At 47.7% G+C, this 16,495-nt stretch overlaps 2 protein-coding genes across 3 annotated transcripts in view; one reads left to right on the top strand and one right to left on the bottom strand.

Annotated features, from left to right (window-relative positions):
* MED12L (mediator complex subunit 12L) overlaps positions 1-16,495 on the bottom strand; it is a 157,309-nt gene that overhangs the window by 53,255 nt on the left and 87,559 nt on the right. The window lies entirely within an intron of this gene.
* Positions 2,346-3,946, top strand: P2RY13 (purinergic receptor P2Y13). The gene is made up of 2 exons (XM_009487204.2): positions 2,346-2,368; positions 2,902-3,946. The coding sequence occupies exon 2, from the start codon at positions 2,915-2,917 to the stop codon at positions 3,944-3,946; it is 1,032 nt and encodes a 343-aa protein (XP_009485479.2). The 5' UTR covers positions 2,346-2,368; positions 2,902-2,914.

Below are 16,495 nucleotides of genomic sequence, written 5' to 3'. Positions count from 1 at the left end.
CTGTGTGCACGGCTTTTGCTTTCCCTATTCAACTGTCTTTACCTCAACCCACGGGTTTTCTCACTTTTACCCTTCCGATTCTCCCCCCTTCCCACTGCGGAGGGAGCGAGCGAGCGGCCGTGTGGGGCTCAGTTGCCGGCTGGGGTTAAAGCACGACAGGCAGTGGTGGTTGGGGGAGATGGGGAAGAGAATTGGAAGAGTAAAATTGAGAAAACTCTTGCGTTGAGATAAAGACAGTTTAGAGAAAGAAAGACTCATGGTAAAATTTTTACTGATTATTAAGGGCAGCTTTTTTGCACCATACGAAAAATGTAACCACTTCCCCTTTTTCATTTGGAAAAGTTGGGGGGGGGGGGGGGAAGTATTTTCAGGTACGTAACATTTTCAGGTATCATAACAACCACACATGGAAAAGATCCTAGCCTACTGTAATAAATTATGGTTCATTTATCAACCCTGCAAAGCAGCTCCAATTCAGAAACATGTTTCACCGTCATGCAAGAGCTCAGTCCTGCCAAAAGCCATTCCTTGTCTACCCTTCTCCAGTACTTATCTGTGCCTTGCAGGGCACCGGGCATTTTTACAACTGATATCCCATTTCCTAAAAAGTTGAAAGACAGTTCACTTATTTTAGCACTCAGCCTTAGAGTTTATGCATCTCTTATAACCTGCCTGGATGAATTAAATATTTTATGGAACATTTCGTGCACTGCGTATGCTGGTATATGCATCGATGCCGATTACAGTCGGTAACTGGGTTACCCCACAGAAAACAGGGCACCATTATTTCCCTGGAACCAGTGCTCTGGTCACTCCCGAGCGCGCTCTCCACAAGCAGCCCCATGGGGCCCAGGACTGATCAGCTCCCGCTGATGCCCAGAAGGGAAGAGCGAGATGTCCCACTTCCACCCAACACCCATCCCTCATGTTTTTTGTAGCTACACATGGACAGAGAGTGGCAATTATCTGGAAGCTGCTTCTCCTGATCAGATGAGCTGTTCAGACAACAGATACTACCGCTGTCCGCATGCCATACAGCGGTCAGCGACAGGATACGCGGAGGCACTCAGTACCTGCCTCTTACAGTTGGGAACAGCATCAGGAGGTCAGTTTGGAAGAAAACGTGGAAGACGCTGCCTTGGACATCAGTCCTGGGGCATTGCAGTGGACCGTCTGTTTTATATAGTCCTTGATGCACGGACAGACGTCAGGTCAGGCAGCTAGGGACCTGTACGCTGAAGACAACGGTGAAGGTGACCTTCATCCCAGTCATCCTCAAGGCTTTTCGCTCTCTGCCAGCCATTTAACACCGGCATCAGCATGCACACCTACATCAACCAAAATGTAGACACTAATGCACAAACTTACTGTCAATACAGCTGCAGCCTGAGAACCTCAAAAAGCAATCCATGTCTGCCCACAAAAGGACGGCTTGAACATGAGCCATTTCCCACATGGCAGCAAGCAAGGAGCCAGAAACCTAAGTCACATCAGTCGACAGGAAAATACAAGACAAATCACATGACTCAGTTAAACTTATACAAAAAGTTCTGTTTACAGAGAAATGCACTGGATTCCAACATTATACCTAATAAACACATAATAAATACAAAGCATAGCATGCAGCGGCAGCAGCCTCTGCCAGAACCAGAAAGTGGCTGTAACCAGCACGCTGTATCACCTGGCTGCACTGACACCAAAATAAACCAGAAATCCCATTCTGGAGATCAAAAGTCAGGCTTGGGTTCATGTGTCAATATTAACAGGCTACAGAGGGAGGGTACAGTTTCTGAGTATGTCGGTGCACATGATTCTGTAGCCAAGTAACCCCCTGTAAGGGTGGCTCTGAGCAGACTTTCCGGTCACGCATTTGACTGACTACTGCTGTCCAGAACAGGGGAATTCACACACACGAACAAGAACTCAGAGCTACATTTGAGGATTATCCTGGAAAACTGTCAGGAAACACTGTGTTTGTTCATCCCACATCTCTAAAGGAGCCAAATCGTAATGTTTTGGTGTGTAGGTGTAGGTGCCATCAGGTCTGCCACACACAAACAAAAAGCCAGAAAATGTGCCTGTCCTGATGGATGTGGTAATTTTTTTCTTTATTAGTAGAGGAGAAGGTAGTGTACTTTCTGACAGAGAGCAAAAGGAAGAGAGAAAAGCAAACGTGATTAACTAACTCGGGCAACACACGAAAATGAGGAAGGAAACAACACAATGCACCAACAGAAAAGTCTCATCTTTCTACGCATTTCCCCATTCTTAATACTTGGCTCGAGGCTTCCGTCAGCAGAGGAACAGCGGATGAACCAGAGATAGCCAAAGACTCCTCTCTGAAACAGTTGCTGCCAGGTTTGCTCAGGTACTTGCACGATCGGAGCGTTCATGTGGTGTGATGGGGCACTCGGTCACCTGGCTTTCAGGTGTAAGGGGCTGATAACCAGCAGCGTGCACCTTATCTTGAGAATGTTATTTAAATCTGTGCTGAGGAAGGAAAAATGGTGTGTGCTTGGTAAGAAATACCAGAAGTCGCTTCCCCAGAAGCGCCTTGCTTTTGGGCAACTCTAAAATTCCTATTCAATGTTAAAATACATTTCCATGTAAAGACAAACAGTGCTCTAGGCAATCTGCTGTTATACCTTGCTATTATATTATCTTAGGCCTCCATAATGGATATATACCATTTTGACTTTTCATTAGATGTTAGTTTGTAAACAATTTAAACTTAGGCAAAGATTTAGATTTTCTATGAACCAGAAGAGGAATCAGTCAGTCTATTTAATGCACACTCAGGTTTTGTGTTTATTTGGGTAAACCTGCCAGTCACTGTAAGGAACGTGTAATTTTAAATACAGCATGTTATGTTTTATGTTTTCTCTCTCCTTTTCACCCAAGTCTGTTTCAGACAATGGGAGACTTTGCAAACGAGAGTATTGCCAGTAACTCCACTGGAGCACCCTCCTCCGCACCATGCCACCGAGACACCAGAGTCACCCACCTGGTCTTCCCAGTACTGTATACGCTCGTCTTCCTTCTGGGACTCGTACTGAACAGCCTGGCTTTCTGGGCTTTCTTCCATATCCCAAGCACATCAACTTTCATTGTCTACCTGAAAAATATCTTAGTTTCTGATTTTATAATGACCCTGATGCTTCCTCTGAAAATCCTGACAGACTCTGGCCTGGGACCATGGCAACTCAAAGCCTTTGTCTGTCGCTTCTCAGCTGTAGTATTTTATGACACCATGTATATTAGCATAGTGCTACTTGGTCTCATTGCTTTTGACAGATTTCTCAAGATTGTGAGACCTTTTGGGAAGTTCTGGGTGCAAAACCTGACCTCAGCAAAGATCCTTGCGGGTCTGGTCTGGCTCTTCTTCTTTCTTCTCTCTCTGCCTAACATGATCTTATCAAACAAGAAAGCAACGCCCCAATCCGTGAAGAAGTGTGCCTCGTTGAAGAATTACTTCGGACTCAAATGGCACGAAGCTGTCAATTATATCTGTCAGTTGGTCTTCTGGACTGTTCTCATCCTCATGTTTCTATTTTATACAATTATTGCCAAAAAGGTGTATGAGTCTTACATAAAAACACAGAAGAAAGACAACAAAAGCGAACAAAGGATCAAGGGGAAAGTATTCATCATTTTTACTGTGTTTTTCTTATGCTTCGCCCCCTTTCATTTTAGCAGGGTTCCCTATACTCTGAGTCAAACGACCACCCGAATGGACTGCCGTCTGCAGAACCAGCTCTTTGTCGCAAAAGAAAGCACGCTGTGGCTGGCCGCCACAAACGTCTGCATGGACCCCCTGATATACCTGTTCTTGTGCAAACCATTTCTAGAAAAGGTTTTATGCAGGAGAGTAAAGACGTTTCAGAAAACAGTTGATACAACCCCAAAAACCGAACTGGACACACGAATGTCTGCTACTGAATCTTGATTCTGCGGCTGCACGCTCTACAGCCTCTGCATACTCATAGAGAAGTTAAAAGATAATTAGTTTTACTTCTGCTGTAGAAAATGAAAGGGCAGTGTACTGTAATGCTAATACTTAATAAAAACAGCACAATGGATTTCTCTATTTATGCTCGCTGCTTAACCTGAAAAGGCAAAAAGCTGTCACTCAACCTGCCGGCCGCGATCAAACGCCGATCCTCCCCGAGCCGTGCTCTCCCGCCGACACCACCACCACTGATCAAAGCTGTGGAAACCCGGCCGTGTCGTGGTTGTGCCTGCCCAGCCACAGCACTGCCGCACCCCCACCGCGAGATCTGTGTCACCTCGGAGTCGCTCGTGCGACTTCACAGCCGTAACCACACTGGTCTGAACAGAAAAACAGCACCCATGATGTGTAAAACTAACAAGGATCGGTTTGTAGTCTTGCGTTGCTGCGCTGGCTCTGCGAAGCTAACGAGAAGAGAGGGTTTTCTGATTTGGTCACTAAATCATGTCCACCTCACAGAACACAGACAAACCATAGCCTATGAATTAAAAATACCTTCATATAACTTAAGACAATCTACAGAATAATTCTATCCACTTTAAAAAAAAACAAAAACAAAAAACAACTTACTTGTTAACACTTAACTTACTTGTAACACTTAAGCGGCTTACTGACTATGGCTGCTTCTAAGGACAATTTAGTTTTATTTGGGATTGAAACCCAGAGCTGTTGATTTCGTATGTCAGTAATTCTTACACCGGGTGTCAGCTCGGCTGGCACGTCGCAGGGCAGGGAAGAGGAGGAACTGTACTTGGCAGACGGAAGTAGGACACGGTCCCTCCCCATCCCTACCCACCCCTCTCACACCCATCATTACTTTCCTGCCGCCTACACTGTTTCACCATCCTTCCTCTCCACTCCCAGTGTGACTTTGGTGGAGGACGCAGCGGGCAATAACCCAGAGCCCCCCGGAGCACACGCCTTGTCCGGGCCAGCAGAAGACCCAGGGCTGCTCCCCTGCAAAGGGCAGCCCAGCGCCGCGCAGCGCTGACCCCCACCCTACCGCTCACCAGAGGGAACACCCAGACATGTCCCCCTCGGTGGCACGTTCACCCTCCCTAGTCCCAACGACGGGCAAAGAGAAAGCAGCAGGCAACGCCGCCTAACCCTCCCCATCCAGAAACCCCTCTCCACCCAGCTCACCGCACCACTCGCGGAGCTCTCCTCGAGCCATCCCACAGGGGAAGTCCAAACGGACCGTGCCTAAAAGAAACCGCTTTCTAATGCAAAATCCTGGAGCTTATTTCACTATTTTAAGACATGAAAGAGATACCAACCATTTATCGACTCAATGCATACAATGCATATTAAAAAAACCTGTTAAACTTACCTTAGCCCTCAGCAATGCTTCCTTGCTCCTCAAACGACACGTTACTACCGCTGCTTCTCCTCCGACATACCTGCCACCCCGCAGGACTGCCCCTGCGTCACGCCGCTCAGCTGACACGGCGTTGCAGCAGGGGCCTGGGGAAGGCACCACGACCCGCTCTCTTCGTCAGCCCCATCACCCCTCCTGCCCCCCGCCCGCGCCCAGGCACTCATCTCCTGCTGCTCGGGTCCCCAGCACCTCGCTGAGAAAACGCTCACGTCCCTTATTAACAAACTTCTCAAGCTCTCCTGCGAGCTTTATGCCTGCTCACACGTGCCAGACGCTTTGATCACCACCTGATTGCTATTTTTAGAAATTAAATCTTCACAGCAGCCTAATACAATCATGCAGGTTGCTCCATAGGGCCTGCTTTTTTCAAAGCTGTTTTTAGATTACTGTGCACTGACTACCTCTGCCTTTGGGATTCCCCAGCCCATGCCACACAGGTAGATGTGTGTCGGATTTGGCAATTTCCACTCACTGTATCTTCTCCACTAGGCATGTACACACTTTCCGTAAGTGTAACACCCTTTTACAACTGGAAACTGAACTAATCCCCAATCAGCTTCCAGCTGGTTCCGAACTTCCCTGTAAATCAATGTTTTCTCAGTGTCTTCCTCTCAGGATTAAATGCTATTCAGGAATTAATTCCTCTCTCCACACACACATACAGTTTTGAACAGGATTAACTTAGCCACTTTAGTAAAAGTAAATATATTAAATTCCTAGCTGCTAAAATAGTCACCACTTTAGCAACTGCTTACGAGGAGTCTGCAAAGGTTTCTCTCAGCCTGTTGACATAGCACAGCAATTAAGGTAGCGACCACAGCTAAACATCAGGAGAAGACGGTTTGTAAATTAGCTGTGATCTTCCACTGGGCAGGTGCCCATGGAAATCTGAATTCCTGAGCTTTGGGTACACTAGGGAAGAATTCAGCATGAAACTTTGCAGCGCCGTCCTGCCTCTGGCAAATGAATCGCACCAGCACAGCTAACACGGAGGTCCCCGGGGCTCAGCACAGACTTAGGTCCTGCCCTGGATTTAAAAGTGCAACTCTGGCCCATTTGTGTGGTTATTACAAAGACAGACAGTAACATAAAATGAGCAATAGGGCAGTGATAAACTATAAAAATGCTGAAGAACAGAAAACTTACTCCCCTGTGGAAGTTTTTTTTTCTCTTCTCATTTCTACTGCTTGTAACGCAACGCTCATTTAGCACTGCGCACAAACACGTACTGGCAGTACGCACAGCTAAGCACCAACAGCCTGCGTGTAAGGGTGGGTGTAACCACAAAATGGGCTGAGTTGCTCCTTAAAGAAGGGGTGTGCCAAAGGTTTCAGAGGAGTCTTAATCATCTGTTTTTCAGCTGCTGCTCCTTAGGTAGGTAAAAGGGAGCCAGAGTTACCAAACTCTGTAGCAGAGAAACGCAAGGTGACTGCAAGGATAACATCAAGGATAGGACGTCGGGTTGATCCACTTACAGAAAAAAAGGGCCCTAAATTCTAACATTTGGGATTTTGCACTTTTCTCTGCAAGTTTTTAGATCCCTGCCTCCAGATGGAAGTAAGAATCATTCATAACAGTTAAAATGCTTCAAAGTTTAGGTCTCTGCTTTTTAAGGCTCAAAAAAATAACCAAAGCAGTATTTTGTATTTTACACCTGACCACAATGGAGACCTGTTTTGAGAACAGACTTCCCTTGGAGCTGAGGAAGCCATCAGCCTCGGCCACAGGCAGTACCAGCAGCACGCCATAGGAAGCTGCTCTTCTGGGCTCTCCAGATTTCTTTAACGCAGTCAAGGAATTTCTGTAATTCAGTACAGTTTACCAGCACATTCAATACAACAGTCACCATTTTTCCAAATCTGATTTTTTCCCCACTTAACGTGGAAAGGCTGGTACTGACACTCAGGCCCCATGAGCTGCAGAGAAACCTTTGCTCCTCCGAGATTCAGCAGTTGTACAAGACGGCAAACGCCGGTAACGTTCCCACCTTACGCGTGCTTACTGCAGCCCATCACCACCACGAGGCAGCAGCAGGGCTTCTCCTTTCCACATCCAAACGTTCGTTTGCTTGGCTTGTCTACGATCCAGACTAGAAGCAACAGACAACCTAGAAACTGGAAAACTGGCACCAGGCCTTAAGCTTGTTCAGACAAATGAACCTTATTCCAGGCTCCTATGGTCCAGGATTCACACGAAAACCATTGCACTTATTCTAAAGATTTTTACAGGTTGTTGGGCTCCCCAAAGGGGAACTACAGGGCACTAGGCAGTTGAGTTTTGTAGGAAATCAATCTTATTTGGGTACACAAAGGCTTACGTGTCTTTCTTTGTATTTTTTATTTTACTTGTGCTTCAGAAGAAGGAAATGTATTACACCTTTGCCTAATACACACACCATCTAGCCCTGCAGATTTCATATCGTACTGCTTCTCCTCAGAGGGACAGCAAGTCAAGTCATGAATGCCTGAAGACAAATTCTGCACTTCCTATGTGTCCCGACTCTCCGGCAAAGCGATACACATCCCTCCATCAATACTCCTACAACTCCCGAGTACTGAGAAAACTCTCATAGCAGACAGCAATACTTCAATTAATTAGAAATGCAAACCAACAATTTGCATCATGAACAATAGCTGGGAAGCCAAGTGGAGCAACCAAGATGTTACCCACACGAGTACACAGAAACGCACAGAGCCAGCAGGCTGCCCGTGAAAACGCAAGGCGCTAGGACAGACCCACGTCTGTAGACAGGGCCAGCCAGCCATGGCGCGCAACGTCAGGCTACCTAGCGACATCATGCGAGGAGCTGCAGGAGAGAGGGAAAAAAGAAATGAGCTTTTTACAAGTTAGTTCTTAACTAGCTCCTTTCCTCCCTCTTTCCCTTTAGTGACAGCCATCAAAAACGTGACAGAACTAAACGCCATAAGGGGAAGTGTCAAACTCTGCCAAGGCGCTTTCCCTGACAAGAGCACCTCCATCTTGCACACCTGAAGGTATAATGCTGCAGGAATCATCCCAGTGTTGCAAGCTCCGATCATGCTACTACTTTTCTACGCTTAAAAAAAAAGAAAAAGCCAGTCTCATGCATTATTCAGGTGGCTAATCTGCTTTAAAAATAACCCTGTAGTTCTATTGCTAAATATGATAGTAAAGGAGTTTTAGAATGAAGCAACACAATAATTGTCGTAATAACGTTGTTCAGGCTCTTATGAAACCTGAGAATTGCTCTCTAATCACCAGAATACAAAAAGGGACATCCAACCTTTAAATAATGTGAACAATAGTAAAGTTATAGGTTAGCTTTCAGCTTTTCTTTACATCAGACCTTCACGTTTCTTTCACGCTGTTTTTACGACAAGCTCCATAGCATTTCCTTTTCATGTGGCGGCTAGTCCTGGCTTGCTCCAGCCTGAGAACAGCCGAACAACACGTCTGAATTAAAAGCCTGCTAGGGGATGCTATGACAGTGGTTTCTAACCCATTAAGTTTTGCCGATACACCAAAATACAGAGATTTTAAAGAAAAGTTTATGTGCCACTGTACCACAGTCAAAAAACAGCCAAACAAAAAAAACCCCGTTCTCATGTAGATTTGATGAACCTATTTATTATTTGACCACTGTTAACACACAAACTTTGGTGTGTGTACTCCACAGAGTACCAACTATTAAACACCTAGTCTCTGTAAGAAATTAAATCATATTTTTTAAACACTTCAGTTTTCACTTCTAATTTCTTCCCTTCTTCCCCACGACACACCCTGCAGCACCGTTTCTTAGACGCCAGCCTAAGACAACGCCAGCATTAGAAGTGCCTGAAGAACAACAGCGCTTATCAAACCATAACACGCGGTCGTGCCGTGTCTGGACCGAAGCCCGCAGGACTGAGACGAGAGGAGCGGACACGTCCGCCAGCACCACGCCAGGGTCGGAACCCTGCCCCGCACCCTGGACACAGAACAGCACCCGCGTGGGAGCGCGTGGTCTTGTGCAGAACACAAGTCAGGCACGTAAAACTGCTGTTCATGACCTATCTGCAAATGTGCTCCCAGCCCTCAGCTACGACTTCCAGGTTCCCAAGTTGCTGGTCCCGGGTGTCTGCTGTCCCCCAGAACGGAGACAGGAGCTTATCACTCCCGCAGCTGAGGGGCATGATGTCAGGCCGTCTGTTGCAGAGAAACACTGGAAGCAAGACCACCACAGCGTGAATGCTTTGTTCAGTGCCCAAGCTGTGAATCTCTGCTCCTCTGACACTGGAATTTTGGGTTGTCCAAACATCCCAGAGAAGGACCATCTATTACGAGGTATCTTGAAGGAAGAGAGGTGGATTTCTCCTGCAACTTCTGCAGTGTTCCCCAGAAACAACAAACAGAGGTCTTCTCTTCAGGAAACCTGAAGGACTACCTATGTGGCTGCAACGATCAGGTGTCCACCATGGCATATGGATGAGTTTCAGACATAGCTTGAGAGCCAGGTTTCTGAAAGATGGGAATTTTGAAGAGCCTAATCCCAGCCAATTTTCAAGAAGCCAGCACAGGAACCCACTCACTCTCCCTCATCAAGAATCATCCAGAGACAGGACGCAGCTTGACAGCACCAGGACTGTGAGCCCTGTTCACATCCCTCATCTCCAGGGCCCCTGTGCCTGCTGGCAGCAAGTCACGCAAGCTAGCCTGATCTCCAAGTAGCTCCTTGAAAGGATGCAGCATCTGAGGGGTGAACCGAATGGCATCAAATGGGAATGATGGAAACCTGGCCTGAGACGTGTGCTGAGGATAATCTGCGCGCAGAACAGCGGTCACAGACCAGGACACTGCTCAGCTACACCTAGTACGGGAGCCCTTTGCACAACCAGGCCCCACAAGACACAGACAGAAAATCACCACAGCTAATACCCGCAGGAAAAGACCAAGGAGTCACCTTGTCAGAGCTGAACTCACAGAGCTCGAACACAGACAGGTCTACGTTGCAACGAAGCCAAAGAATAGACCCTTTGGACAACGGTGGTTTTACCAGTGATAACTGGAGAGGAGACCACAGTGGTGAAAAGCGGTGCTCAGGTAAGATGCAAAGCTGACTATAAACAGGTCTGACTCCAGCATCAAACATCTGGTATGGGGGAAGAGATCTGAGAAATCCCCAAAAGGGCAAAGAGATTTAAATTAAATCCCCCAAATTCTCAAAAGGAAGGAGATGAGTCCAAGCCCCAAACCAGCACAGAATTTGCACAGCACCCTGTCCTAGGTAAACCAGACCGTGCTGGAAGTCAACCAAAGAGCTCAAAGTCCGAGGCCCATGCGGGTATTCCCACAGCTCTGGAGCCTGCCAGCTACCGCACAGCCACAGGAGAAAGGGCAAGGCAGTCAAACAGCCCTGTACGCTCCCCAGAGGGAGGAGGAGGTCTCCTCTAAACGCAGAGCAAAGACAGTGATTTACAGAGATAAGAGTGAAACACCTCAAGAGATTCAATGCTGAGAAATCAAGCTGTTTGCGGGGCTATGCAGTGAGCTGTACTGTACCGGAGCTGTGCTAGCTGATGACAGTGCTTACCACCGTATCCCAGCGTGGCTCTCGCTGCCCTCTCCACGGGATAGCTTCTCAGCTCGAAGGAGCAGCCTACAAGACACATACTCCTGTCTTACACAGGCTCCACTTAGAAGAAAGAACCAGATCACCGCAAGTAACGTTAGGGTGGAAAATTACTGAAAGCCACTGAGGGGGTGAACCAAAGATTGGAAGGAAAACCAGAAGGCACCATCACTCTAGAAACAGGACAAGCAGTTGAGAGGGGAACACAAGCAGCTGCTAAACACTAGAGCACAAGGGACAGCTGAAAGAAGGTGAAATGGTGGCTGGCACACACTGCCCTATGTAGCCATGTGCAAGGTCTGAGAGAGGCAGAGACTTTGTCAAGTCTCCTCTCCCTATCTGCAGAAGAAGCCGTCTTCATCCTCAGGTGATGTGATGTGTGCACTCCAGCACGTGCATGCAACAGGGACCATCACTTCATGTCAAAATACCCAGCTCCCGAGATCAGTTTTGCAGCTTGTAGTAATAAAGCTAAAAACATGACAGAAGTGTAACACGTGTTCCCGCTGGCTTCATTTGCGTTATCTGTTTTGCCTTGCAAAAGCTGGTCTTCAAAGATGAGCCGTGTCAGAAGTCTCTTACGATCAGGGACTGTACCTGATTCAAGGGAGAGGTCCCGAGGCAAGTGGGAATTTGTTTGCTAGCAAACTAGCAGAAATGTGGAAATTAGCACAGGGCCCCCCAGACACATGGCCAGAGGAAGCTGTTCACCAGCACGGTAGGTGCTGTCCTGCTCCTGACAGGGCTCCACGCAGCTGCCAAGGGTGCCTATGCAGGCGGCTGTCCAGTCTCAGAAGAGGGTTGCGGGGGATTCAGTCCCTCAGATCTCTGAGGAAAAAAGAAAAAAACGCATATGGAGAAGCCCAGGCAGAACAGACAGAGCAGTCCCAGAAAAGTGACTTGGCAGCCTTTGCTCTCGTAGCGTTAAGATTATTTTGTCTTTCCTCCTGAAGATTTAATGAGGGAGATACCTATTTGCTTTCTTTTTAAGAAGGTGGCAGAAATGGATTTGCTTTCTTATTAAGAAGGCGGCAGAAATGGATTTGCTTTCTTATTAAGAAGGCGGCAGAAATGGAAAATTAACCGCTTCGTCCTCTACTGACAAGAAGCAAAATTTTGTCCTGATATAACTACTGCTGTGATTATTTCAATGCTCTTAAGGCCCTGAATTATCTTACTCTAAATGCGTGTACACCCAGGACCACTGACAGCAGGACTGCAAGAGTCAGCGGGCTCACAGTCCGGTTCTTAAAGAACTCCATGACAGTAAAAAGCATGCAGTAAACAGACAGTCTAGTCATTTTAGCTGAAATACTTAGTTACAGACTTAACATTTTGCTTTCATCCTACACGCTATTTAGAAGAGAGGATCTGTTGAAAGCACAAAATTAAAGACGTCTAAATATAGTCAAATTAATGATTGACATGACAATCTTGATGAGCAGATATTTGCATCTATCCAGCAGAAGATTTTTTCAGTATCCCATTAAATTCGCATTCACCCTGCAGACAGAACTGTATTAACCGAAAGGCGCAGGCACGGTTGCACAGGTTGCTGTAAAACACGACTTCAGACCGCCTGCAACGTCTCGCTGCACGAAGGCTGCTGCCTTTAGCAGGCACTAACCCACCTCAGGTGAATCACTGTCTGCGTCCCGGGCGCCCGAGCTGCTCCGGAGCCAGGAAGTGAGCGGGAGCGCGCCGCTCACCTACCCTGGCATGTGAGTCATTCCCAGGAATGAGAAAGCCAGTTGCTCCAGTCGCTCCTGGCCAGGGGAATTCTGACTCTCTGATCAGGTATCGCAAAAAAAGCCATCGGAAGCAAAAAAGCTTACTTCCAGATATGGTTTGTTTAACTACTTCGTCGCAAGAAATGCTCTCGTGCCTACTGTAGTTTCAAGATGCGTTCTGGCGGAGTCTGAGGCGCTTTCGAGATGCAGCTCGGAGACAAGCGGAAGGCGACAATGGTGACAGGTAAGCGATCTTGGTGCATCTGAAAAGCATTTGATAAGTTGTTCTGTGAACCTTCTTGTTCTTAATCACCCTCAAGTGAAAAGAAAACAGAAATTGAGATACAGCTGCTGAAAACCAGACTTGCAACCATAAACTGAATTTCAGATCAATTAAAAGCGTGAAAAGTTCTCAAAACAGTGCAACTTTACTAACCTTTTATTCATTCATTAAACGTTATTTCTTATCTTTTTCCCAATGGCCAAAAAAATGGTTTTCTACTAACCATTCCTTGTAAGATACGAATCAAAGTGCAGGAGGGTTCATGGTTTCAGTAGCTTACTGCCTGACATGGTTTAATTCATATCAAGTAAGATTCGGTAACTATAATGTCTGAATTTGGTATAAAAGGTTTGTACTGTATTCCTTTTCACCTCTTTCAGTAAAGGAAAGCATACTTGAACGCTGTTAATTATATTGTAGAGAATAAAGGTAGTCTTCCTTCATACTTCACTCAGATCATGTTAAAACTTGTCAGGTTCGCTGGAAAAACCACATAGCTCTGAACAAGCAACTTAAACTATATGTCTGATTAGTCTCAAAGTTTGGGAAATATGTAAGGCACTTTCCAAAACGTATGTCATTTAAGGATTATTTTAGATCGAAAAGATTATTCTTAGTTATGAAAAACTGAAAGTAGCAGTGCGGTTAAAGTTTTTGTATGTTAAGAAAAGTGGCTTGCCATTTGTGCGTTATAGAGACTGCAGACATCCATATGCTTGGTCTGGAAACTGTGGCAGCGTTTCACGTTTTTTTCCATCTTTTTAAAGAAGATTCTGCAATCTTCTTTCAAAAAGGGAAAGCAGGAAACTCGGGCAAGCACTCAGCCGATGGCACCGGTTCGCTCCCAGAAGCACAGGCCCAGATCACACGAAAGCCGCCCGCGTCTCTCGGGTTCCGAGCCGGGCACCTTACTGCTCGGGCAGGCAGCCGGCCCTGCTGCCCGGCCAGACCTTCTGCTGCCTCCCCTCGCCGCGGGCACCGGGAGCTGGCGGCCCCGGGGCACGAGCCCCGGAGCGGAGGACGTGGGTCAGCTCCTGCAGGAGGGAGAGGAGAGCAGGGGAGGGGGCAGAGGCCGAAGGGCGCACAGGGCCCTCAGAAACAGAAAGCATCCGTCGCATTAGGGGTGCGTGAGAAAAAGCAGCACGTTTTCAGCAGCGCCAGCCGCCCGCTCCTCCTCCCTCGCTCCCTCCGCGCCGAGCGTTGCCTCTCCCAGCTCAGCCCTGCTGTCTCACCCTCGGCTCCCCTCCCTGGCTGCCGGGGCCCCCGCGGGGCAGGGAGGGAGCGGGGAGACCAGCTCGCCCGGCACCTGCGCCCCGCAGCTCGTCCTGCGCCCCGCAGCACGTCCTGCGCCGGCACGCAGCCGCGCCGGGTGCTGCAGCCCCAGGGGCGCTGGGCGCTGGGGCGTCGGGAGCCCCTCGGCCGCATGGATCGCCGGAGCGCAGCTGAGCTGGGAAGGCGGCCAGGGAGGTGGCAAGTCACAACCTGGAGTCTGTCCGACGCTGAGGCAGCCCTTCGGAAGCTAGATGCTCCTTCTCAGCCGGGAAGCCTACTGCACTCGCTGCACGGAGCCTAAGATGAGACATAAAGGGGGAAGGAAGCTCCTTCTCTTAGCACAAGCCACTTGCTCCCCTCCGCAGAGCAAAGTTCAGAAGGACTTTGACCAAGTGAGCACTAGGAAAAGCCAGTCGAGACATCCACAGTAAGACCAGTATGAAACCTGAGGGGTGCAATATTTATTACAAGTTTGGGACTAAGCGAAAATGTGCCTGACACAAACCAAGAGCTGCAGACCCCACACTGCTGTCAGCTACCAGGGCTCCGTAGGAAACCGGGCTGCAAGAGACGCTAACCCCAGCGCTGCCAAGAAACTGCTAGAGGAAGTCAGCAACATTAATTCCTACACTTCAGCGGTCTTAACCCTTCCCAACATAAAAAATTACAGTACCTTCTTAAAAAAAAAAAGAAACCCAACCAAAAAAAACCCACAAAAAAAACCCCCTCGCACCCTTAATTATCAAAAGCAGATTTCCACATCTGACCAACACTGAACCTCACATAGAATACTACAATAACCACTACTTCTTGTTTTTCCTTGGGAAAACGTTGGTGACATATCAAAGTGCTAACTGATGATGAGCAGTACAAACGGGGCCCGTATCACCTCCACTGCAGCCGCCGCAGCTTCCGCCGCTACACCCGGAACAGCCGGGAGCCGGCGAAGCCATCGGGCCAGAGGAGGAGCAGCAGCTCTCCGCAGCTGGCACCCTGACACCCTGCCCAGCGTTTGCAGTCCGTCCGTTTCCGAGAGCGGCAGACAGAGCGCGGACTCTCCAGGCTGCTCATGAAAAACCGGGGCTGCACCAGGCTGAACTTCTCCCAGTCATACCCCAAAATCCTCGTGTCCTTTTCCTTCCTCTTTGAAATAGTGGTGTTGCTGCAAGTAGCTAACACGGTTAATTGCGTCGCAGCAATATACACTGAAGCACAAAAAACCCCAGCTGACAACAGCAGATGAGGATTTCTTTTGTCCTTTTGCAATGTGAATTAGAATTGCATATTAAAAAAAAAAAAATAGAAATTTTCTCAATGCAAAGTAAGACACCTAAAAGTGAGACTGGAATTACTTAAAAGTTTAAATGGCACTGTCTACATGCATGTACCAAAAATATTTTTTTTTCCCCATGAGCTATTTTTTCACAGTATCCCGTGCAGCACTTGAGAGACATGACAGATGCACAACAGCCAGAGCTACAAGGGATGAAGGTGTAACGTGATCGAGCACATACCTTCATTTTTTTTTTTTCTTTGTGACCCAGACATCTCAGCTGTTTTTAAAGGTTTATTACAAGCTTTTTAACTTCATGTTTTTCACTGCATGATACCAATAATCAAACCTAAAAGCTAGTATTTTCAGCAAAAAGCTCCAGCAAAACTAGCCTGACAGCAAGAGAGTCCTGGCCTCGCAGGCGCGCCGCAGAGCGGAGGCCTCCCGGAGGTCCCTGCTCCTCCCAGGGCAGCGCGCCCGGGGAGCGGCTGCGTGGCACCGTGCTCCGCCGCGGCACCGCGCGGAGCCGCCGGCTGCCTGCTCGCTCTGCAGAAGCCAGCTCCTCTGGAAGGAGCTCAAGACCACCCAAGCGCCAGATGCTGAAATGCAAGAGCCAGTTTTTGCTCTTTGCCCAAACTGTTGTGTTTATAAAACTTTTTAACTTCAAAAGACTATGAGTTTGGGATAATAAAGCACACTAGATAAGTAAGGAACAGCCTATGGAACTGAAGGGTGATTATTTGACAAAATTTGACAAAGATCTCCCGTTGTGCCAAGAAAAGAGCCCACGAAAACACAAGCAGAACAGGAATGGAAAGGCCAGGGGAGCGGCTTGTGAAGAGATTAAAAGAGGGAAAAGTTGAAGTTCTTCTGGAGAAATACATGTAAATGTGAACCTGCTTCTGGCATCTGCCTCGGAAGGGAAGACTAGAAATGTGACCTGGTGAGACATTAAAATTGTGC

This window comes from Pelecanus crispus, chromosome 9, assembly GCF_030463565.1.
Source record: "Pelecanus crispus isolate bPelCri1 chromosome 9, bPelCri1.pri, whole genome shotgun sequence".
NCBI lineage: Eukaryota > Metazoa > Chordata > Aves > Pelecaniformes > Pelecanidae > Pelecanus > Pelecanus crispus.
The sequence above is the reverse complement of the archived record's forward strand: the minus strand, read 5'-3'. Positions and strand labels throughout refer to the sequence as shown.